The 26,026-nt window shown below is 45.6% G+C and overlaps 1 protein-coding gene across 3 annotated transcripts in view; it reads left to right on the forward strand.

Annotated features, from left to right (window-relative positions):
• The window catches only part of NEK3 (NIMA related kinase 3), a 139,914-nt gene that overhangs the window by 64,258 nt on the left and 49,630 nt on the right, over positions 1-26,026 (forward strand). For all 3 annotated transcript variants that reach the window (XM_063951935.1, XM_063951934.1, XM_063951936.1), the window contains 9 exons: positions 3,085-3,182; positions 7,394-7,477; positions 7,748-7,815; positions 9,197-9,283; positions 18,901-18,955; positions 19,382-19,582; positions 23,395-23,485; positions 23,989-24,114; positions 25,016-25,150. In XM_063951935.1, coding sequence (XP_063808005.1) covers positions 3,085-3,182; positions 7,394-7,477; positions 7,748-7,815; positions 9,197-9,283; positions 18,901-18,955; positions 19,382-19,582; positions 23,395-23,485; positions 23,989-24,114; positions 25,016-25,150 — 945 coding nt within the window. The remainder of the gene's footprint in view (positions 1-3,084; positions 3,183-7,393; positions 7,478-7,747; positions 7,816-9,196; positions 9,284-18,900; positions 18,956-19,381; positions 19,583-23,394; positions 23,486-23,988; positions 24,115-25,015; positions 25,151-26,026) is intronic.

Raw genomic sequence — 26,026 nt, forward strand, 5'->3', positions numbered from 1 at the left:
ACAAGGTCTAGCGAAGCTTTTCAGTCACACTGCTGGCCGCAGAGTGATTGACAGGAAGAGGGCGTTTCTGGGTGTCAACTGACCGTTTTCAGGGAGTGTTCGAAAAAACGCAGGCATGCCAGGAAAAACGCAGGCGTGGCTGGGCGAACGCAGGGCATGTTCGTGACGTCAAAACAGGAACTGAACAGTCTGAAGTGATCGCAAGCTAGGAGTAAGTTTGGAGCTACTCTGAAATTGCACAATTTTTTTTTTTTTTTTTTTTTAGCCACTGTGCTATCCTTTCGTTCGCACTTCTGCTAAGCTAAAATACACTCCCAGAGAGCGGCGGCTTAGCGTTTGCATGGCTGTTAAAAACAGCTAGCGAGCGATCAACTCGGAATGACCCCCAATATCCCTTGTTTTGGAGATGAGGTGGAACTGGAACAATGACCTGAGTCTGTACCAGTTTTTGAATGGCTTCCTGTAAGGTTATACTTTCCTCTTGTGAAACTGGTAAGCCTGATTTGAAGAATCTGTGAGGTGGGAGCTCCTGAAACTCCAGTCTGTAGCCCTGGGCAATAAGATCTATGACCCAGGGAGCCTGGCATGATGTTGTCCAGATGTGACTGAAATGTTGTAGTCTGGCTCCCACCTGCCAGTCTTCCAGGCATCGCGGTCCACCGTCATGCAGAAGGTTTTGAGGAAGCCGAACTGGAGCTCTGTTCCTGAGAATCGGCATTTGCTGGTTTGCGTGGTTTACCTCTAGCGCCTTTGTTGGCTGTAGAAGATCCTCTGGCTTTGCCCTTAAATTTGGCAGTCTGAAAGGACTGTAGAGTAGGTCCTGAGTAGGTTTTCCTGGTTGGGGGTGCTGCAGAAGGAAGATATGTGGACTTACCCGCAGTAGCTTTTGAGATCCATTTGTCTAGTTCATCTCCAAATAAGGCCTCTCCTGTGAAGGGTAGACCTTCCACGCCTTTCCTGGAGTCCGCGTCTGCAGTCCACTGGCGTAACCATAAGCCCCTGCGTGCTGACACTGCCATAACAGTGGTGCGTGCATTAAGCAAACCTACTTTTATGGCTTCCACCATAAAGTTTGCAGAGTCCTGTATATGTTGCAGGAGTAACCCAATCTCCCCCCTAGATAAGGAATCAAACCCCTCAATGAGGTTATCTGATCAATTAGCAATGGCTTTAGTAATCCACGCACATGCTATAGTGGGTCTCTGGGCCACCCCAGCAGCTGTGTACAAGGATTTGAGGGTAGTCTCAATCTTACGATCAGCCGTGTCTTTCAGGGAGGCTGCTCCAGGTACAGGTAACACAATCTTCCATGACAACCTGGACACAGATGCATCCACTATCGGTGGACTTTCCCATCTTTTCCTATCCTCAGAAGGAAAAGGAAAAGATGAGAGTAACCTTTTAGGGATTTGAAATTTCTTATCAGGATTAACCCACGGTTCTTCAAACAGGGTATTCAATTCCTATCATTAGTTAAATCTGCCCTTAGGAGTAATGTAATTAACATATGAACTGTTTTGGAATTACCACTGAACCTGTATATTCTCTCTCTCTCTCTCTCTCTCTCTCTCTCTCTCTGTTTCTCTCTTTCTTTCTTTCTTTCTTTCTTTCTTTCTCTGTTTCTTTCTTTTTTTTTTTTTTTTCTTAGCATGTGCATAAGTTTAAAGACTTTTGGAAAACATGGCTTGATATATGGACTGCTATTTAATTATTTTTTATTCAGAAGATGAGTTTGCAATGTACATTCTGTCTTGTATAACTGGTTATGTACATCATATGTACTATGGGGGTCATTCCGAGTTTATCGATCGCTAGCTAGTTGTAGCAGCCATGCAAACGCTATGCCGCCGCCCACTGGGGAGTGTATTTTAGCTTAGCAGAAGTGCGAACGCATGTGCAGCCGAGATCTACAAAAACAGTTTGTGCAGTTTCAGAGTAGCTCTGAACCTACTCAGCGCTTGCGATCACTTCAGCCTATTCGTGTCCGGATTTGACGTCATAAACCCGCCCAGCCACGCCTGCCTTTTTTCAGACACGCCTGCATTTTTGCAAACACTCCCTGAAAACTGTCAGTTGACACCCAGAAACGCCCCCTTCCTGTCAATCTTCTTGCGGCCACCAGTGCGAAGGAAAACTTCGGTAGAACCTGAGCACAAACACAAAGAGCTTTGTAACCGTATGTCGCGCGTAGGCATTGCGGGGCATATGCATGCGCAGAAATGCAATTTTTTCACCTGATCGCTGCGAAAATCGGCAGTGAGCGATCAACTCGGAATGACCCCCTATATACAGTATATAAAGCAGTGTTATTTTCTGTGAATGAAGATGCCGGCACTCGCCTAAAGTTACAAGTTAATGTAAGATTTATAGTAACTTCCACCCTCGGGACATAAGTATTCAGATACTTTTTTTTTTTTTCATTTATGAAATGATTTCATTTTATTATTCTTGTTTCTTGAACTTGTTATAAGAATAAAAAAATGACACCAAAAGAAAAAAGTGCTGTAACTGTGCAGTGCTGTAATACAACAAAAAAGCACTGATAAAGGTCCGAATTCAGATCTGATCGTAGAGTGCTAAATCTAGCACATCTATGATCAACTTCTCTGACAGGGCTAGTACGCCCCGCATGTCCGGCCCAACCCCCCCTGCAATGGCGCAAAAGCATTGCATAGCGGCAATGCTTTCGCACCTGGCGAGTAGCTCCCTGCCTGTGTAGCTCCTGCTCCTGTGTGACATCACGTAGCCGCCGCAGCCCGCCCCCCGCAATGGTCTGGACACGTCTGCATTGTCCGGACCGTACCCTGCCAACTGCGTTCTAATGCCGTTGGCACGCCTCCTCCCGCCTCTCGACCGCCTCTGCCTGTCAATCAGGCAGTGGCGATCGCAGCCCCGAGATGCTTTTAGCATCTCACTGGGCTCACAGGGTGCACACGCACAGTGTGCCCGCTGTGCGAGCGTGCTCCACAACGAAATTCAGACTGCGATCGCATCTGAAGTACCCCCAAAGTCCATATGCACTGCAGTAAGTCCATTTATTGTCTTATGGTTCTGTAACCAATTGCCCTCTGTATTTGCTGACAGTGGATGACCATTTGTACATAGTGATGGAATACTGCGATGGAGGTGACCTGCTGGAAACCATTAAGCTTCAGAGAGGAAAACTGTTTCCGGAACAGACAGTGAGTGTTGGGCTTGTACTGTTTGATAACGTGAAAGTATCCCCTTTATTAATCAGATGGATGCAAAACAGGAGTTTTTTTATTAATACATAAATCACTGTGGTAAGCTATGAGAAGCTGCCGGCTCATTACCTTTCTTTCTTGGTTTGTGTCTTCAGACTGCCAATTCTTCCAATATCTTACCGTGTCATGGACTACAATAGCGTTAATAGTCACATCAGAGGCAGAACTACCGCCAGTGCAACCAGTGCGTTGCACTGGGGCCCGCCACTGTCCAGGGGCCCAAAGCATGTAATGAGTCAAACTGACTCATTACATGCCGCTGTGTGCTGCGGGCAACCGCTGCCCGCAGCACGCAGCTGCCCGGAGAGGAGAGGAACGCAGCGGACACGGGGGGAAGGAGGAGGAGGGAGCCGCAGCAGCGCTGTTTTATTGGTTGAGGAGCTGCTGCTGCTGTCCCTCTGCTTCACCATAGACTGTCTTCCGACACTGTGAAGCGCATCCCAGCATTCACAGCGGCGGAGAACAGCCTATGGTGAAGGACTGGGACAGCAGCAGCAGCGCCTCCACCAATAACACAGCGCTGCTGCGGCTCCCTCCTCCACCTCCCTCCTCCTCCTTCTCTCCTGCCCGTGAATCTGGATCTCTGCCAGAAGCTGCACCGAGGAGCCTGAGCCAGCGGAGACACCTTTCTTTCTTTCCAAAAAGGGGGACTGTCTGCCGCAATGTGTAAAAAGGGCACGCTGTCTGCCGTAATGTGTAAAAAGGGCACGCTGTCTGACGTAATGTGTAAAAAGGGGACGCTGTCTGCCGTAATGTGTAAAAAGGGGACGCTGTCTGCCTTAATGTGTAAAAAGGGTAGCTGTCTGCAGCAATGTGTAAAAAGGGGACGCTGTCTGCCGCAATGTGTAAAAAGGGGGACGCTGTCTGCCGCAATGTGTAAAAAGGGGGACGCTGTCTGCCTTAATGTGTAAAAAGGGGACGCTGTCTGCCGCAATGTGTAAAAAGGGGATGCTGTCTGCCTTAATGTTTAAAAAGGGGACGCTGTCTGCCTTAATGTGTAAAAACGGGACGCTGTCTGCAGCAATGTGTAAAAAGGGGACGCTGTCTGCCGTAATGTGTAAAAAGGGGGACGCTGTCTGCCGTAATGTGTAAAAAGGGGACGCTGTCTGCCTTAATGTGTAAAAAGGGGACGCTGTCTGCCTTAATGTGTAAAAAGGGGACGCTGTCTGCCTTAATGTGTAAAAAGGGGACGCTGTCTGCCTTAATGTGTAAAAAGGGGACGCTGTCTGCAGCAATGTGTAAACAGGGGGACGCTGTCTGCCTTAATGTGTAAAAAGGGGACGCTGTCTGCCTTAATGTGTAAAAAGGGGACGCTGTCTGCCTTAATGTGTAAAAAGGGGACGCTGTCTGCCTTAATGTGTAAAAAGGGGACGCTGTCTGCAGCAATGTGTAAACAGGGGGACGCTGTCTGCCTTAATGTGTAAAAAGGGGACGCTGACTGCCGTAATGTGTAAAAAGGGGACGCTGTCTGCCGTAATGTGTAAAAAGGGGACGCTGTCTGCAGCAATGTGTAAAAAGGGAATGCTGTCTGCCTTAATGTGTAAAAAGGACGCTGTCTGCCTTAATGTGTAAAAAGGGGACGCTGTCTTCCGCAATGTGTAAAAAGGGGACGCTGTCTGCCTTAATGTGTAAAAAGGGGACGCTGTCTGCCGCAATGTGTAAAAAGGGGACGCTGTCTGCCGTAATGTGTAAAAAGGGGATGCTGTCTGCAGCAATGTGTAAACAGGGGGTCGCTGTCTGCCTTAATGTGTAAAAAGGGGACGCTGTCTGCAGCAATGTGTAAACGGGGACGCTGTCTGCTTTAATGTGTAAAAAGGGGGACGCTGTCTGCTTTAATGTGTAAAAAGGGGGACGCTGTCTGCCTTAATGTGTAAAAAGGGGGACGCTGTCTGCCGCAATGTGTAAAAAGGGGACGCTGTCTGTCGCAATGTGTAAAAAGGGGATGCTGTCTGCCGTAATGTGTAAAAAGGGGACGCTGTCTGCCTTAATGTGTAAAAAGGGGACGCTGTCTGCCTTAATGTGTAAAAAGGGGACGCTGTCTGCAGCAATGTGTAAAAAGGGGACGCTGTCTGCCTTAATGTGTAAAAAGGGGGACGCTGTCTGCCGTAACGTGTAAAAAGGGGATGCTGTCTGCCGTAACGTGTAAAAAGGGGACGCTGTCTGCAGCAATGTGTAAACAGGGGGACGCTGTCTGCCTTAATGTGTAAAAAGGGGACGGGTCTGCCGTAATGTGTAAAAAGGGGAATCTGTCCGCCGTAAGGTGTAAAAGGGTCTCTACCTGGTGTAGTGGTGCTACTGTGCGGCGTAATTTGAATAATGGAGACTACTGTGCACCGTTTTATGAATTGGTATTATTTTGTGGCCACACCCCTTCCCCACGAAGCCACGCCCCTATGCATTTTTGCACGCGCCTACGGCGCGCACTGCCCCTGTTTTGCATGCAGGGGTGGGGTTCCGATGCCGTTTCTTGCACACAGTGCTAAAATGTCTAGTTACGGCACTGTTGCTAGGTATCCATTTCTCTGGCCCTGAGCAGGTCCCCCTCATCAGATCCTCTCCAGGGGTGAGGGGGTGGACTTGGATGGGATTAGGGGGGGGGGGGGCAAAGTATTTTGTCGCACCTGGGCCCGCCGCTCGCTAGTTCCGCCACTGAGTCACATGGTACATGATGTAGTGTGCAGAGAGGTTTTGGTATGCCATTCTGAGCTCTTGATTTTTGTTTTTATATTTTTATTAAGAAAAACACTTCATACAGGTTGAGTAACCCATATCCAAAATGCTTGGGACCAGAAGTATTTTGGATATTGGATGTTTCCGTATTTTGGAATAATTGCATACCATACTGAGATATCATGATGATGGGACCTAAGTCTAAGCACAGAATGCATTTATGTCTCATATACACCTTATACACACAGCCTGAAGGTAATTTTAGCCAATATTTTTAATAACTTTGTGCATTAAACAAAGTGTGTGTACATTCACACAATTCATTTATGTTTCATATACACCTTGTACACACAGCCTGAAGGTCATTTAATAACTAACTTTGTGTAATAAACAAAGTTTGTGTACATTGAGCCATCAGAAAACAAAGGTTTCACTATCTCACTCTCACTCAAACAATTCCGTATTTCGGAATATTTGGATATGGGATACTCAACCTGTATTAATAAATAACCCAATACAAAATATAACAGGGTAAGCAAGGGACAGAAACACATCACAGTCAGGGTAAAAGTACAGAAAGAGGTAAATCAAACAAAGTAAGGTATATTTAGACATGGAATCGGAGAAAGCAGGAGACCTGGAAAAAAAAAAAAAAACAACCGCGCAAACATGACCTGACATTCTGTATATTAATAACACAATCCAGAACGGGGGAGATCCCATGGCTATCACCTCCAGATTATACCATGTAGCTATGCTGACCACTTTCCTGACATGGGGGGTCTATGTAGTAAGTCTTGGATGGAGATAAAGTGGACGGAGATTATGGCCCAGATTTATCATCACGCAGCAGCTGCGGGCCACTCCCCGCCTGCGTTGGCCGGACTGCGCCCAAACGCCGCCATTTTGCCCCCTCCCGCCCATCGACCGCCTCTGCCTGTCAATCAGGCAGATGCGATCGCAGCGATGGGTGGCCATGCGCCGGCGCACTGCGGCGCCGATGCATGTGTTGTTCTGACCCGATCGCTACGCTGCGAAAAACTGCAGCGTGCGATCGGGTCAGAATGACCCCCTCTGTCCATCCAAGTAAATAGACCCCTTGGTATCTAGTAGATAATGGCAAAGTTACTATGTAGGGGAGCCAAATCACACAGAATTTATCCACCCAAGATTCCCTGATCCCTGTTGTTGTGCCCCCCCTTCCCCGTCACTGGACCACTATATTTTGTGTGTGGTATTTCTAGTGCACAGCTATAACAAGCAAAAGGTTGATTACCCAAATCATTCCTGTCTCACAATCATACATGTGTCACAAGCATGATCTCAGTATGAATGTTGATGGATATAATGAAAGATAGCTGGCATGGTAGATCAGTTGGAAACCTGTGGAGCAGAAGGACACAGAAGGCGTATATCCTTCTATACACTGGATGCATTATTGATACTTCATCTATTTCCCATATTATTATCTTTTCCAGATTCTCCAGTGGTTTGTACAGATGTGTCTGGCAGTACAGCATATTCATGACAAGCGTGTGTTGCACAGAGACATTAAGGCTAAGGTGAGCTCTATAATATTCAGCAGTCACTGGCTACCGATATTTGGATTTTAGTTATAATGTGAAATATCGGTGTTATTTGGAGCGATGCACAGTACTGATCTCACGGCACATTGCAGAGCCACCCTGCACTAATACTTTAGATGTGGTACTCCCAGTATTAAGAATACCTCTTTCTCTATACTGGGTGCTAGAACTGTTATGTAAATCTAAACATGTATAGTTCCATTCAGATATATTTGTTGACGCAGCTGTTATTTTTCTTCAATCTAGAATGTTTTTATTACTCAAAGACATATAATAAAGTTGGGAGACTTTGGATCCGCACGTATTCTCACCAGGTATTTATTAAGTTAAATGAATTTCAGTACTATTTTTTTTCTTCAGCAAAGCACTATGTAATGACAAATCAATGGATATTATTGGTAGATAAATGCCATCACAAATTCAGGTGATAAAAACAGAGGTTCCAGGTTTGTGCTTTAGATTAGGTTAAAATAGGTCCTTTTGGTCACTTTTCCTTTATTACCCTTTCTTCCCGGGCCAGAGATGGTAGAATAAATTAAAACAGCGATGAGATGTCTATGTAGGGTGGAATCCCAGGGTATTTGTTAATATGATTAGTATAACAGATATAAACATATTCTTAAACCTACTAAATTGACTGACTACATTTGATGCTTAGGGCTGGATTTATCAAAACTTTATCGGGCATATGTCTTAAAAGAAAATGTTTACTAAAATAATGTGAAAAAGGGTGTTTTCACACCCTTTTCACATTAATACATTCAGATAATACTAAAATAAAAGGGCATTTGGAGCAGTTTTGGTGAAAAACTGCTCCAAACCCTTTAAATCTCTTTTTTAGTAACTAGATTGCATTACTCATTATAAGTTTGGGAAATGTAATCTGGACAAATTTACAAAAAAATTATTGTAAACAAAATACAGCAGAGAGCCCTGTGATAATTACGCCAGCTTCATCCTGTACTTCTGCACAGATTTCTCTGCCCCACGGGGTGCTTGCAGTGTGATCAGCTCTGTATGTCTGATGGGGGGAAAAAATCATACCTACCCAGGGACAGGTGATCAGCGCTCTGGTGCGGGGTGACAGTCATCTGGGCTCCCTGCTGCTCCCGTGACCACCGGTGCTGTAAAGTGATGCTGCAAAGCGGCAGCTCACTTTACAGCACCTGAAGTCACAGCAGTAGGGAGCCCTGATGACCGGCAGCCCTCCAGGAGCTCAGCCCACCGATCCCCAGTTGTTGGTGAGTATGATCAGGGATGGGGTCGAGGTCGTGGCACGGGGGAAGGGGGTCGTCACAACATAGAAGGGGGTGCCATCTGTGTTGGTAGAGTTGGCGACGTCAGGTGGAGGTGCATGCGCAGTATATAATCGTGCTATTGTTTGTGAAAAAGACCCTGATTTGGCTGCAGAGTGGCATCGCAGGGACAGAGCTTTCTTGCAAACTCTGTCCCTATATGTGATAATTGATGGTGATAAATCGGATGGTGATAAATCAGCCCCTAAGAGAGAGAAAGTGGAGAGAGATAAAGTACCAACTAACCAGTGTCTACAGGCTGCTTTAAAAAAAAATGACAGCCAGGAGCTGATTGGTTTGTACTTTATCTTTCTACTTTAACTCTCTCCAGGCTTTGATACATCTATCCCTTAAGAACTGCCTATGCAGCGATAATAGCATTCTGTCTTCTATTTCCTAGTCCATTGGCTTATGCCTGCTCATATGTTGGAACACCTTACTATGTTCCCCCTGAGATCTGGGAGAACTTGCCATACAATAACAAATGGTAAGTGTTTTAATTGTACATTTCAGTAAAATACTGAATAGTATTTAATGCATTCTGTGTATGACCTACTTTAGGAAAGGCCCAAAGTGCTAATAACCTGTGATAATGCTGATTATCTTACAGGAATGAAAGCTATACCTTAAACACACCTTAAATACTCTTTACCATGGAGCCGCTGCGGCCGCTATACTTAATACACACTCTACGTACTTTGTCCGCTATTGGCGTACAAAGTCCCGTACTGTGTACGGACTTTGCGTACAAACGCCGCGCTGACGGTACAAAGTACTCACAGCGCGTACACACCCAGAGATACACTTTAAACCTTTTACAGCAATGCAATGCAATGATAATACACTTTAAACCTTAGCAGGGCAATGAAGACACGACACCAGATTGTAATTAAACCGCTGGGTTCCGAAACCGCAGCGTATTATTGCTGAAAGGGGGTTACAATACAAATAATACAATACAATATAACAGAGTAAATGGCTACATTCAATGGTACATACGTGAGTGGATTCGCTTGCGCTACCCGGTCCAGTCCTCCGTCATCTGATAGATAACGTTGTGAGTCTTGTGTCTGACCAGGCCTGCAGCAGGCTCTCTTTATACAATTCTTCCAAAAAGCAATACAATAGATACTGTAATCTCTTTGTCCATTGGACACAGGAATGCACATTTACAGTACAGGATAGGTCATAGGTCGGTTTGAATAGGTAGGCGATGTCTTTCCCAACTGTTCTTGTGGGTGGTCTCCTCTGGATTCCCGCCGCATACATAATGTACAGTAAAATAGGATTTTACTTACCGGTAAATCTATTTCTCGTAGTCCGTAGAGGATGCTGGGACTCCGTAAGGACCATGGGGAATAGACGGGCTCCGCAGGAGATAGGGCACTTTAAGAAAGCTTAGGATTCTGGGTGTGCACTGGCTCCTCCCTCTATGCCCCTCCTCCAGACCTCAGTTAGGGAAACTGTGCCCAGAGGAGATGGACAGTACGAGGAAGGATTTTTGTAAATCTAAGGGCGAGATTCATACCAGCCACACCAATCACACCGTATAACTTGTGATAAACTACCCAGTTAACAGTATGAACAACAACATAGCCTCGGTCCAACCGATAAAACTACAACATAACCCTTATGTAAGCCATAACTATATACAAGTCATGCAGAAGAAGTCCGCACTTGGGACGGGCGCCCAGCATCCTCTACGGACTACGAGAAATAGATTTACCAGTAAGTAAAATCCTATTTTCTCTAACGTCCTAGAGGATGCTGGGACTCCGTAAGGACCATGGGGATTATACCAAAGCTCCCAAACGGGCGGGAGAGTGCGGATGACTCTGCAGCACCGATTGAGCAAACAGGAGGTCCTCCTCAGCCAGGGTATCAAACTTATAGAACTTTGCAAAGGTGTTTGACCCCGACCAAGTAGCTGCTCGGCACAACTGTAATGCCGAGACCCCTCGGGCAGCCGCCCAAGAAGAGCCCACCTTCCTAGTGGAATGGGCCTTAACCGATTTAGGCAATGGCAATCCTGCCGTAGAATGCGCCTGCTGAATCGTGTTACAGATCCAGCGAGCAATAGTCTGCTTTGAAGCAGGAGCGCCAACCTTGTTGGCCGCATACAGAACAAACAGAGCCTCAGTCTTCATGATCCTAGCTGTTCTGGTCACATAAATCTTCAAAGCCCTGACCACATCCAGGGACTCGGAATCCTCCAAGTACCGTGAAGCCACAGGCACGACAATAGGTTGGTTCATATGAAAAGATGAGACCACTTTTGGCAGAAATTGAGGACGAGTCCTCAACTCCGCCCTATCCACGTGAAAAACCAGGTATGGGCTTTTATGTGATAAAGCCGCCAATTCTGAAACACGCCTTGCCGAAGCTAATGCCAACAACATGACCACTTTCCAAGTGAGGTATTTCAACTCCACTGTTTTGAGTGGTTCAAACCAAGGGGACTTGAGGAAACGTAATACCACGTTAAGATCCCAAGGCGCCACCGGAGGTACAAAAGGAGGCTGAATATGCAGCACCCCCTTAACAAAAGTCTGTACTTCAGGAAGAGAGGCCTATTCTCTTGAAAGAAAATGGATAAGGCCGAAATTTGGACCTTTATGGACCCTAGTTTAAGGCCCAAATTCACTCCTGTTTGAAGGAAGTGAAGTAGACGGCCCAAATGGAACTCCTCCGTAGGAGCAGCTCTGGCCTCACACCAAGAAACATATTTTCGCCATATATGGTGATAATGTTTCGATGTCACGTACTTCCTAGCCTTGATCAGGGTAGGAATGACCTCTTCCGGAATCCCTTTTTCCGCTAGGATCCGGCGTTCAACCGCCATGCCGTCAAATGCAGCCGTGGTAAGTCTTGGAACAGACAGGGCCCCTGCTGCAGCAGGTCCTGCCTTAGAGGAAGAGGCCACGGATCTTCTGTGAGCAACTCTTGCAGCTCCGGATACCAAGTCCTCCGTGGCCAATCTGGAACAATGAGGATTGTTCTGACCCTGCTTATTCTTATTATTCTCAACACCTTGGGTATGAGAGGTAGAGGAGGAAATACATAGACCGATCTGAACACCCAAGGTGTCACCAGAGCGTCTACCGCTACCGCCTGAGGGTCTCTTGACCTGGCGCAATACCGCTTCAGCTTTTTGTTGAGACGGGATGCCATCATGTCTATCTGAGGCAGTCCCCACCGACCCGTGATCTGTGCAAAGACTTCCTGATGAAGTCCACACTCTACCGGATGCAGGTCGTGCCTGCTGAGGAAGTCCGCCTCCCAGTTGTCCACCCCCGGGATGAACACTGCTGATATTGCACTTACATGGCCTTCCGCCCAGCGTAGAATCCTGGTCGCTTCTGCCATGGCCCCTCTGCTCCTTGTTCCGCCTTGGCGGTTTACATGAGCCACTGCCGTGACATTCTCCGACTGAATCAGAACCGGTTTGTCCCAAAGCAATTCCTCCGCCTGACGTAGGGCGTTGTATATGTCCCTCAACTCCAGGACGTTGATGTGGAGACAAGTCTCTAGATTTGACCGGAGACCTTGGAAATTTCTTCCTAGCGTGACCGCTCCCCAGCCTCGGAGGCTTGCGTCCGTGTTCACCAGGACCCAGTCCTGAATGCCGAACCTGCGACCCTCTAGTAGGTGAGCACTGTGCAGCCACCACAGGAGAGATACCCTGGTCCTGGGAGACAGGGTTATCCTTTGATGCATTTGTAAATGGGACCCGAACCATTTGTTCAATAGGTCCCATTGAAAGGTCCTCGCATGGAACCTGCCGAAGGGGATGGCCTCGTATGAAGCCACCATCTTCCCCAGAACCCGTGTGCAATGATGCACTGAAACCTTTTTTGGCTTCAATAGGTTCCTGACCAGGGCTATGAGCTCCTGAACCTTTTCCATCGGAAGAAAAACCCTCTCTTGGTCTGTGTCTAGAATCAGGCCCAAAAAGGTCAGACGCGTTGCAGGGACTAGCTGGGACTTCGGTATATTGAGAATCCAGCCGTGCATTTGCAACGTCTTCATGGACAGAGACACGCTGTCCAGCAACTTCTCCCAAGATCTCGCCTTTATGAGAAGATCGTCCAAGTATGTGATAATTGTGACACCCTGCTTGCGCAGGAGCACCATCATTTCCGCCATTACCTTGGTGAAAATTCTCGGGGCCGTGGAAAGCCCAAACGGCAACGTCTGAAATTGGTAGTGACAGTCCTGTACTGCAAATCTCAGGAACGCCTGGTGAGGGGGGAAAATCGGAACATGAAGGTATGCATCCTTTATGTCCATGGACACCATCCAATCCCCCCCCTCCAGGCTGGTGATGACTGCCCTGAGTGATTCCATTTTGAACTTGAATCTCCAAGTACAGGTTCAGGGATTTTAGATTTAAAATGGGTCTGACCGAACCGTCCGGTTTCGGGACCACAAACAGGGTTGAGTAATATCCCTCTCCTTGTTGGAGATGAGGAACTTTGACTATCACCTGTTGAATATACAATTTTTGGATTGCAGCTAACACTAGCTCCCTCTCTGACGGGGAAGTCGGCAGAGCCGATTTGAAAAAACGGCGAGGAGGCATGTCTTCGAATTCCAGTCTGTATCCCTGAGAAACAATCTCTAATGCCCAGGGATCCACCTGCGAGTGAACCCAGACATGACTGAAAAATCGAAGACGTGCCCCCACTTGATCTGCCTCCCCCGGGAAGCCCTAGCGTCATTCGGTGGACTTTGCAGATGCAGGGGAGGACTTCTGCTCCTGGGGACTAGCTGCGTGCAGCTTTTTTTCCCTTGCCTTTACCCCTGGCAAAAAAGGACGATCCCCGTACCGTCTTGCTCTTATTGGAACGAAAGGACTGCATCTGATAATGGGGTACCTTCTTAGCATGCTGCGGGGGAACATAAGGTAAAAAATTCTATTTACCGGCCGTAGCAGTAGAGACAAGGTCCGAGAGGCCGTCTCCAAACAACTCCTCCCCCTTGTAAGGCAGTGACTCCATATACCGCTTTGAGTCGGCGTCTCCCGTCCACTGTCAGGTCTACAAGAGTCGCCTAGCAGAAATAGACATAGCGTTTATTCTGGAGCTTAGTAAACAAATGTCTCTTTGAGCATCTCTCATATACAAGGCAGCATCTCTGATATGCTCTATGGTCATTAAAATGGCATCCCTATCTAAGGTGTCAAGCTCCGTAGATAAGGAATCTGCCCATGCCACGACAGCACTACAAACCCAGGCCTACGCCATAGCCGGTCTAACAATAGTACCTGAATGTGTGTAAATATGCTTCATGGTAATTTCCTGCTTGCGATCAGCAGGATCCTTGAGGGAAGCTGTATCCTGAGAAGGTAGTGCCACCTTCTTGGATAAGCGTGTCAGCGCCTTATCTACTTTAGGCGAAGATTCCCATCGTATCCTATCCTTTTGTGGAAAGGGATACGCCATAAGAATCCTTTTGGGAACTTGTAGTCTCCTATCTGGAGATTCCCAAACCTTTTCGCACAATTCGCTTAGCTCAAATGAGGACGGAAAAGTGACCTCAGGCTTTTTCCCTTTATACATGTGTACCCTCGTGTCAGGGACAGGGGGTTCCTCAGTGATATGCAAAACCTCTTTAATGGCAATAATCATGTAACGAATACCCTTTGCCACCTTCTGCTGTAGTTTTGCATCTTCATAGTCGACACTAGAGTCAGTATCTGTGTCGGTATCTGTGTCATCGACCTGGGATATGGTGCGCTTTTGAGACCCCGAAGGTCCTGGCGCCACAGGGACAGGCATGGTCTGGCTACCTGACTGATCCCTAGCTTCAGCCTTGTCTAACCTTTTATGCAGTAAATTTACATTTGCATTTAAGACATTCAGCATATTCACCCAGTCAGGTGTCGGCGTTGCCAACGGCGACCTGACATTCAAGCACTCCCCCTCCACATTAAGCGAGCCTTCCTCGTCAAACATGTCGACACACGCGTACCGACACACTTCACCCACACAGGGAAACTCTTTTTCTGAAGACAGTATCCCCTTTAAGTCCCTTTGGAGAGACAGAGAGAGAGTATGCCAGCACACACCCCAGCGCTATACCCCTGGAAAGAAACACAGAATGCCTTTCCTCAGTAGCGCTGTGTAGTAATAAAACGCCAATTATGTGCCCCCCCCCCCTCTCCTTCAAAACCCCCTTTCACCGTGTGTAAAGCAGGGGAGAGTCCAGAGCTTCCTCTCAGCGGTGCTGTGGAGAGAAAATGGCGCTGGTGAGTGCTGAGGGAGAAGCCCCGCCCCCTCTGCGGCGGGCTTCTGTCCCGCTCAAAGTTATTAAAAAATGGCGGGGGCTCTTTTATATACATGTACAGTGCCCACCTGTACATGTATATAGTCTTTTGCCATCAGAGAGGTGTTTATATTGCTGCCCAGGGCGCCCCCCCTGCACCCTGCACCCTTACAGTGACCGGAGTGTGTGAGGTGTGTGGAGCAATGACGCACAGCTGCAATGCTGCGCGTTACCTCAGTGAAGCTCTGAAGGCTTCTGCCGCCTGACACGTCTTCTGACTTCTTTTCTTCTGGCTCTGTGAGGAGAACGGCGGCGCGGCTCTGGGAGTGAACGCCCAGGACGAACCTGTGTTCACCCCCTCTGGAGCTAATGGTGTCCAGTAGCCGAGGAAGCAGAGCCTATCATTTAAGTAGGTCTGCCCCTCTCTTCTCAGTCCCTCGATGCAGGGAGCCTGTTGCCAGCAGTGCTCCCTGTAAAAAATAGAGAAAAAATCCAAACAAAAATGCTTTCTAGGCAGAGAACTCCGGGGAGCTACCTGCAGTGCACCCATTTCCCTCTGGGCACAGTGTAAAAACTGAGGTCTGGAGGAGGGGCATAGAGGGAGGAGCCAGTGCACACCCAGAATCCAAAGCTTTCTTAAAGTGCCCTATCTCCTGCGGAGCCCGTCTATTCCCCATGGTCCTTACGGAGTCCCAGCATCCTCTAGGACGTTAGAGAAATACAGTTTATATCTATATTCTGCTCCTGCACATAACTATCCGCAGGAACATGCGATCTTCCTCAAACCAACACCGGAATGTTACCCTTAAAATACCCTTCAGCTGGATACCAAACACCACCTTATAACCTTGTTCTGTCCCCTCCTATTCTGTAAAGGTGAATCCCTTTGTTCTGAAACCATTTAAACTGCTGTTACTTTCTGATGTGGTGCAGGGAGGCTATGTGTACATTTTGCACTATTTGGATTAAATATGTAATGTGTTTTGATAGCTTTCCATGCGTTCACAAACTCTACCTTAAATACCCATACCACGCGCTAATGCGCAGGACCGCGGGAGCGACCAAACGCAAATTGCGAATATGTGCACGCACGACAGAACAAGTACACGCGCGGAGGCCATCTGTGTGTAGTTTGTACGTGATGTGTGTACTGCAATATTTTTCGACTTTGACACCTGGAATCTATGAATTTATCCTAACCTAACCCTCATCCATCCATTCAGATATCCACTCACACTGAACCTCTAACATATATATATATATATATATATATATATATATACGTGTGTGTGTGTGTGTGTGTGTGTGTGTGTGTATACAGGGCTGGTTCCACACCTTGTGGCGCCCAGTGCGAAAGTTTCCACTGGCGCCCCCCTCCACACCCGCCTCCCCCGTGGCAAAACAGTAAGTGCGCCTCGGAGGCGCGTGGCAAAAAATAGGGGCGTAGCTTCATAGTGGAGAGGTGTGGCCACAGTTATGCCCCAAGTAGTTGTGCTCCCCAGTAGATTTGCCCCCTGTAGTTGTGCCTCCAGTAGTTGTGCGCCCAGTAGCTGTTCCCCCTGTAGCTGTGCCCGCCCCTTGTAGCTGTGCCTCTTGTAGCTGTGCCCCCAGTAGCTGTGCCCCCTAGTGCCCCCAGTATGTGCCCCCTGTAGTAGCGCCGCTTTGAAACCCTAAAAAAAAAAAACCACACAATACTTACCAGCCTCGCTCCTGCTTCCAGACCGCTGCTGCTGCTGTCTCCAGGCACCTGCTTCTCTATATGGGAGAGACGTCATGACGTCTCTCCCATAGCAGCGCCGCACTGACACTATGGGTCAATTTTGACCTCTAGCGTCAGTCAGCGACGCCGGCTGCAGCGGGCGCACACGGCGCTCGCTGCAGCCAGGGAGCTGGGAGGGTGGATTAGTAGCGGCTCTTGCCACGGCGGCGCCCTCTGGGTAGCGGCGCCCCGGGCAAAAAGCCTGCTTGCCCGTGGCAAGAGCCGCTACTATGTGTATATATACTGTATGTTGAGTCTCCCATATCCTAAATACTTGGGGCCAGAAGTATTTTGTATCTCGGATATTTCTGTATTTTTTTATTATTTGCATACCATATTTTGGGGTTATTGGCATACCTTATACACATGGCCTGAAGATAGTTTTTATACAATTTTTTTTATTTTTTTTTCAGAACTTTGTGCAAAGTTTGTGTACATACATGCAAATCATTTTTGTTTCATACTGTATACACCTTACACACATAGCCTGAAGGTAATTTTATACAATATTTATTTATAATTTTGTGCAACCTTTTTTGTGCATTGAATCATCAGATAGGTGTCACTACATCTGTTGTGCTCAAAACATTTTGGATTTTGGAATATTTTGAATATTAAATTTCCGGATTTGGGAGACTCAATGTGTGTGTGTGTGTGTGTGTGTGTGTGTGTGTGTGTGTGTGTGTGTGTGTGTATGTATTGTAACATGGGTGCTGTAAATAAGGACTCGCAGGCAGGTATTCTGGTTACAACCACAGTGTCTTTACTGGCATCAGACATTTGTAGCGCAGCATATACAGGCCTGGGCCTGGTCACACAGGTACTGTACGTACAGAAAAATGAAACACAAACATAAAAGGTCCTTAGCACTTCCCATGTTCAAAAGGCATTCTGCTGCAGTGGCATGCAGCTACACATGCCATGCTCTCCTGGCATGGCCAATGTCCACAGTCCCTGGCGCTATAAACTGGACCCTGCTCACTGGCCCCTAATAGGCATCAGCGCAATGCAGTGTGGGTAAATGGGATTTTTAAACCCCTCTCCTGCACCTGATTTCCTGCTGTCTCTGGGTGAGCTGGATAACCCGAACATCTGTTTCTCCAGTTGCAGCTGTGCAGCATGTGCAGGTCTTGTTTTTATTCTCGCTTGCGGGAGCTGATTCCGCCAAAATGTAAACAAATCAGGTGATAGACCACCCCTCGCACTACTATATATATATATATATATATAATATATATAAAATTAGAAATACAGAGGGGACGGCACTCAGAGGATTTTTCAATATTGTATTCAAATATCAAGCATAAAAATCTTTATTACCCTGTTTGTACATCCTGAAGACGGTGCCGTTGTGGCACCGCAACGTTGATGGAGATTTTTATGCTTGATATTTGAATGCAATATTGAAAAATCCTCTGAGTGCCGTCCCCTCTGTATTTCTAAATTGGTGTATACCTACCTACCTAGGACTGGACACCGGGGTAAGACATTCTTTTATTGATTGAGTGCCGGATCAAAACTACATGTGTGTGTATATATATGTGTATATATATATATATATATATATATATATATATACACATACACATATCTATCTCGTGTGTGTGTGTGTGTGTGTGTGTGTGTATGTATGTATGTATATGTGTGTATATATATATATATATATATATATATATATAATAAATGCTTCACCTCTTGCTCTACAAAGCAAGAACATAATAAGGCCAAGATCAGTTATTCTTGTTGATGCAGCCCTTCCACCAAGCCCCGTGTATGTGCCCCTGGGTAGTGAGAGACAAATAATGGATGTAATGTTAATATGTAGTGAACACAGTGTGGGATATGTATCAAACCTTAGAGAGAGATCAAGTACTAGCCTACCAACTTCTGTTATTTTACAGGCTATGTTTGAAAAAGCAAAGGCTCTGATTGGTTGGTGGTTTATCTCTCTTTACTTTATCTCTTTCCAAGCTTTGATAAATCTTCTCTTTGTAATGTGGAAATTGCCTGACAGAATTGTTATAACATGTATATTATTTATTAAATATACGTAAAAGTAACTGTGTTCTCTCTTTCAGCGATATCTGGTCATTGGGATGTGTGTTATATGAACTATGCACCTTAAAACACCCAGTGAGTACACGGACTTCTTTAACAACTCTGTAACGCCATAAAACCGTGTTTGACGAGTATTTGAAACATGGCTATTGCTTTACAGTATGATTAACAGCTAAATCATGGATGCAGCTTTGTTTGACAGTTCAGAAGCTACAAGTTGTAGTTTATAAATAAACATTTTGTAGCTACAGTGGAGGCGGCCATTTTGTATGAGACATGACATCACTGATCCTCCTCAGTAACACAGAAATGTCACCATTTCCAATTAATTGATAAATTGCATTCTCATGAATATTTGTTTAGTCCACAATACTTCAACAGTGGTTGTGGAACCATTACTAAATGCTGGCAGGAAATTCTGAGACTAGTAGTTCCACAACCACTGGAGAGCCTCTGTGGACCATACAATGAATGATGCCATATTTTTCATTCACTTTATAGTTCCAGGCAGGCAGCTGGAAAAATCTAATCCTGAAGATCTGCCGAGGGTCATACAGTCCGCTGCCCTCTCAATATTCCTACGAGCTGCGGAGTCTCATTAAACAGATGTTCCGCAAAGACCCCCATCAGCGGCCTTCAACCAACACTATTCTCAACAAAAGATCGCTTCTCAAAGTGGTGAAATCATGTGTGTCCGCACAGGTAATACAGCCATGCTTATCAGAACTTTTCCTACACAGGCAGAAACTACGACTGTTATCTGATGCCACCTATCTTAAGCATTTACTAAGTGGGCAGCAAGCATATTACCTACAGTTGAATTGTAAATGGTCATGTTAGACATGTCCTATAGACTTATTTATTTATTTATTCATTAACAGTTTCTTATATAGCGCAGCAAATTCCGTTGCGCTTTACAATTGGAAATAACAATGATATAACAAACTGGGTGATAACAAACAGTCATAGAGGTAGGAAGGCCCTGCTCGCAAGCTTGCAATCTGTAGGGAAATAGCACCTATCCTTGTGTATACATGCCTATCTATTGCATAGTTGTCCGCCAGATTGCAAAGGTTCTTGGTGGGCTAGTGGATGCAATTTGATAGGAAGGTTTATGAAAGTTATGTGGGCGGTTCTGGAATTTGATATGCTTGCCTAAAGAGGTGAGTTTTCAGGGAACGCTTGAAGGTTTGGAGACTAGAGGAGAGTCTTATTGTGTGTGGTAGGGCATTCCACAGAGTGGGTGCAGCCCGATGAAAGTCCTGCAATCGTGAGTGGGAGCGAGTAATGAGTGTGGATGAGATACGCAGGTCTTGTGAAGAGCGAAGAGGTCGGGTTGGGAGATATTTTGAGATAAGCGAAGTGATGTACGTTGGTGTAGTTTGGTTAATGGCCAGGTAACCAATGGAGGGACTGACAGAGTGGATCTGCAGACGATGAACGTCTAGCAAGGAAGATTAGCCTCGCCGCTGCATTCAGAATGGATTGTAGTGGTGAGAGTCTCGTTTTGGGAAGACCAGTTAGGAGACTATTGCAATAATCAATACGGGAGATAATGAGAGCGTGGATTAGAGTTTTAGCAGTGTCTTGTGTAAGGTATGGTCGTATTTTGGATATGTTTTTTAGATGCATGTAACATGATCTTGAGACAGATTGAATGTGGGGAACAAAGGACAGATCAGAGTCAAGGATGACACCTAGGCAGCGAGCTTGTGCGGTAGGGTAGATAGTCGAGTTTTCAACAGTGATAGAGATATCAGGTTGGTACCTACTATTGGCCGGTGGAAATATAATTAATTCTGTCTTTGAAATATTAAGTTTGAGGTGGCGAGATGTCATCCAAGATGAAATGGCATAAAGGCATTCAGTGACACGGTCCAGTACAGATAGGGACAAGTCAGGGGAGGATAGGTAGATTTGAGTATCATCTGCGTACAGATGATACTGAAATCCAAGAGCGCTGATTAGTTTACCAAGAGATGAGGTATAGATAGAGAAAAGCAGAGGACCCAAGACTGAGCCTTGCGGTACTCCAACTGAAAGAGGTAGCGAAGAGGAGGTAGATTCAGAGAAGCGAACACTGAAGGAGCGATTAGATAGGTAGGATAGGAACCAAGAAAGGGCTGTGTCTTTAAGACCTAGGGATTGTAGTGTCTGTATGAGAAGAGAGTGGTCTACAGTGTCAAATGCAGCAGATAGATCTAGAAGAATAAGTAATGAGTAATGGCCTTTAGACTTTGTAGTGACCAAATCATTAACCACTTTAGTCAGTGCTGTCTCTGTGGAGTGTTGGGAACGGAAGCCTGACTGAAGTGTGTCCAATAAAGTGTATGAGTTAAGAAAGTGTGTGAGTCGAGTGTAGGCAAGTCTCTCAAGTAGCTTAGAGAGATTGAGCTGAGAGATAGAGCGGTAGTTTGAGAGAGCATTAGGGTCAGAATTTTGTTTTTATTAAATGGGAGTAATCACTGCATGCTTGAAGAGTGAAGGAAAAATACCAGTAGAGAGAGAGAGATTACAGATGTTAGTTAAGGTAGGGATGAGCACCAGAGACAGAGCCTTACTTATTTGTGAGGGTAAAGGATCAAGAGGAGAGGTAGTAGAGAAGCAGGATGAGAAGAGTGATGATACTTCATCTTCATTTGTGGGATCAAATGAAGAGAGAGTGCCAGAGGGTTCAGGTAAAGAACGGAGCAGGTCACTGGCTGCCGAAGAGCATACCATTTCATTTCGGATCTTATCAATCTTCTCCTTGAAGTAGGAAGCAAGATCCTGTGCCTTGATAGTGGCTGGTGGGGTAGGTGAGGGAGGATTCAGAAGTGATTTAAATGTATTAAAGAGTCGTTTGGGGTTAGAGGCTTGAGCAGAGATAAGAGTTTGGAAATATGTTTGTTTGGCAGTGTCCAGGGCATTTTTATAAAAGTGGTAGACAGTCTTATATGTGAGGAAGTCACTTGAAATACGAGATTTACGTCACTGACGTTCAAGTTTTCGTGTGAGTTTTTGTAGTTGTTTTTGTTAATTTGGAGTGCCATGGTTGACATCTAGGCCTAAGTGGAGTGTGATAGGTAGCTGGAGCCACTTCATCAAGGGTTAGTTCTAGAGTCTCGTTCAGGTGTGATACAGCCATCTCAGGAGAGGTGAATGCAGAAATAGGTGAAAGCAGTTGTTGGAGTGAAGTGGAAAGTTCTTGAAGATTCATTGTGTTAATATTTCTGCGGGTTTGAGGAAGATTGGAGGACTTCAGCAACACAGGGTTTGAATTAACGGAGGAGAGCATGCAGGTGATAAGGTTGTGATCTGCTAGGGGGAAAGGAGAGTTAGTGAGTTCAGTGATGGAGCATAGTCTGGTGAATACTAGATCAAGGCAGTGGCCCTCCTGATAAGTAGAGGAGTCGGTCCATTGGGAGAGGCCAAGAGAGGAGGTTAGAGAGAGTAGTTTGGAGGCGTGAGCAGCAGATTTTGGACAATCAATAGCAATATTAAAATCACCCATGGTAATGGTGGAGATGTCAGAGGATAGGAAGTGAGGGAGCCAGGCAGAAAGATCTTCCAGAAATTGTTTGGAATGCCCAGGTGAGGCGGTAGATAGCTGCAACACACAGAGAGAAAGGAGAGTAAACCCTAATGGAAGATGACTTCTATACACAGCTGTGTCATTACTAATACTTCCTATGATCACTGGCGCTGAGAGGTGGTGGATGGGAGGGAGGGGGGGCGGCGGGTTCACAAATTATCCAGGCCTAGGCTGCTGGAGGGGCCCAGGTCTGCTGAACTCACCCCCCCCCCCCCCCTCTGTGGTCCTATGCTGCGGCCGGTCTGCGACGGCGCCATCTTCCTGGTGATATTTTTGGGAAGTTGGGGCCGCACATGGAAAACAAAGATCTTTGCTCTCTAGTTGCCAGCATCCCAACTATCACTGGGAAGATGGCTCTGACCGGGGAGAAGGGACCCGCTTCCAGATTAGTAAGGTAGGAAGCGGGTGTTCTCCCCTACGCCCCTGCATAGTCACACACACTTTATTAAGCCACGCCCCCACCCATTTGCCGGGGCCCAGCGTGACTCTCTCTGACTTGCTAAATTATGCATATTTTAGTTGGGATTTTTATTTTTAAATTCCGTTATTTGTTACTGAAAAGTTTCATTGCACATACAACAAACAAACAAGACAATGACAAACAAACAAAAAGCATTGCCCATCGTGCTGCTTAAATTTCAAACCCCAATACCTCAGCCAAATTCATATGGTAATCCAGTGATAATAATCAATGGGCATTCAAAAGAACATTGTATATTACAACAATAACATTAAACATGAGGACACTGAAGCGTACATATAAAATAATACACCAATCTCATAAATGCAAAAATCTAGATGGTCACCTGTGGCACACTCGTATACCATGTAGTTTTATTGGCTATTTTCCATTAGTATGTATTGGTTTATGTGCACTACTATGGATTTATTTTAACTGGCATATGAAATTCAATTGAACTTTTGGCCTTATTTTGTATAGCGTAACAATGACCCATCTGACAACCTCCTAAAGGATGAATCAGCAGCCGTCATCCAGCCAATGAATACACAGCAGAAAGCTTCTTCTGATGGTATAGTATATGAATCTTTGTTTATGACGTGTGTTTTAACACTGATTATGTTTAAATATATGTATTTGATGAGTGTAAAGTTAATCTCCATTTTCCATATTCCCTAGTATTAAACAACAGCTAAAGTAGATCAATATGTAGTCAATATTTGTTAAGTAAAATGCAGATACTATATTATATAAGGCATGGTAATCCATAAATGTGCTTCTTTATTTATCCCAAACGCACACTAGATGGCGCTGTTCTGTTACTGTCTGAAGATGGGGCTTCAAAGCTGTATTTCAGCTCATATGGCTTAATGTGCCAGCCATTAGTCCTGCCCAGTGTCTCACCCCAGGTTTTCTATCATGGAACATTGGCATGCAGATGCAGACTCTCCATATATTTTTATACAAAGTTGATTCTGGTCAGATGTTCTTGAACATTAGCCGATAATAAACATGAGACATACTGTAGTGATATAGTACTGTGCATGATTTGCAATGATAATCTGTCCTCCACAGTGCATCAGTCCAGCGCTACAGTACCCGGAAGGCGGCAGTGGGAGAGAGAACCTACAGGCACAGTTTTAAATGTTTTCGAAAATGCCTCAATCCTCGCATCAAGTATAGGAGCAGGCAGAAGCGACGGTGAGTGCAGTAACCTCAAACGAGTGTCTGATGTGTCGGTGTAGTGATAATTATTTTATTGATATAGCGCTTTTGTCCAACAGGACTCTAGGGGCCTTTCAGAATTATTATGTTAATATTGTAAAGGGCGATTAATATATTCTTAGAAATAATATGCTTCCTAAATAACGGCATCACATACTACACACAGCTGTGATATGCTAGTTATGTATAGGCAGTTATATTTGTGTGGTGCTGTCCCTTTAGTAAAGGAAAAGATCAGTAGAAAATTAGTAACATACTTTGAGGTTATCACTGGTATGTTATACTTCTATAGTGTACAATATTATAGCATTAAGAGTGCCGAGAGGTGGTGGAAGTGGGCACAAAATCCCCAGACCTGTCATAGGGGCACAGTCACACCCCTAAGGTGCCGTGACCATTCCCTCTTCAGCAGGCATTGCAGCAAGTATAAGGGGCCATGGCATTCCCAACAAGGCATGGCCACACTCCCTAGTAGCGGGAGCCTATAGATCTCTGACTGCCCTGCTAACATTACCAAATAACACTCCAGTTCTGAATTGTCAGCTGCAGACTGTCATCTGTTTCTGCAACAGTGTCATTCTTTTATTCATTGGGGAAATTCAGTTCTGTGCAGTGTGGTACCGGACATCAGCACATAGTCCGGCAAGGCACATCACCATCGATTACAATCTCTGGTGTCTTCACACTCCTGTTCTGCACATATTGGTGGTGTCCGTATGCGATTTCTGTACCCAGCATATAAATGCTACAGGAACCCGGCGTTTATCTTCTCCCCATGCCTGCACTTTGTCTGTAGTGTTCATAGACTGCATGCAGAAAGTACCATTACACATTCCTTCCTCACCCCGTGTGTTCTGTGCTCTGATCCTGTGTACAGGCGGCCACGTTACAAAGTACGACCTGAAGGACCAAAGGAGGAAATGGAATAAAGAGGCACCAGATGCGCTACTTAGCATCCTAAATAACGCAGATCTCAGCTCAGCATTTAAAACTTACACCATCTATAGATCGAGTAAGTACAGCGTGCTGCTACTCACATACTGCTTTAGGCCTTCTTGCACTTTCATTTAAGAAAATTCTAACAACAATATTATGGATATGGAGACTCTCAGTTTCAAAATCCTAGTTCTACAGGTAATTTAGCTGATACATGGAGTTGCATATTGGAGAGTGTCTTTGTAGGTGGTTTATAGAAGCACCAGCCACCGAATTTTCCTTACAAAGGCTAAGATGCATGATAAAAAGATGCCTGTGATAGGTGGTGAGAATATATCTGCCCCTCCCCGTCTGCCCCTCCCCATTAGAATGTAAGCTCTCATGAGTAGGGCCTTCTTTTCTCATATGCTTATCCTTTTTCTTTCTTTACTTTAATAATCCTCGACTTCCCCAAATCCTGCGGTTTTAGGCCACCCTGATACTTATTTCAGTGTCATCTGCTAATGTAGCTATGTTTAGATACCCTGTACTTGTCCTACATTTAGCCTGACCATATTATCCCTTTAACCTGGGACACTCATGAATTACACAGGTTCTGTGGCTGCTTAAAACCAGGTGAAATGCAGGCTTGTAGTCAGCCAACCGCAGAACCTGTGTAATTCATGAGTGTCCCAGGTAAAAGGGATAATATGGTCTGCCTATTATATTGTCTTCAAATGTAAGTCACTGTTTTCCTGTTTTGATCATTTGCTTATGTACTCTGTAATTGGACGCTGCAGAACCCTTGTGGCGCCATATAAATAAAGGATAATAATAATACTGTGGACTGTATTGATGTGGAATGGTGCCCCATAGTACATTCCGTTCTCCCTCAGTTAGGTCGTATTCTGGTATACTATTTGAAATAAGTTTTCACTAGTTTAATTATTGTGTGAGTTTAATAGGTAATATA

This window comes from Pseudophryne corroboree, chromosome 2 (genome assembly GCF_028390025.1).
Source record: "Pseudophryne corroboree isolate aPseCor3 chromosome 2, aPseCor3.hap2, whole genome shotgun sequence".
NCBI lineage: Eukaryota > Metazoa > Chordata > Amphibia > Anura > Myobatrachidae > Pseudophryne > Pseudophryne corroboree.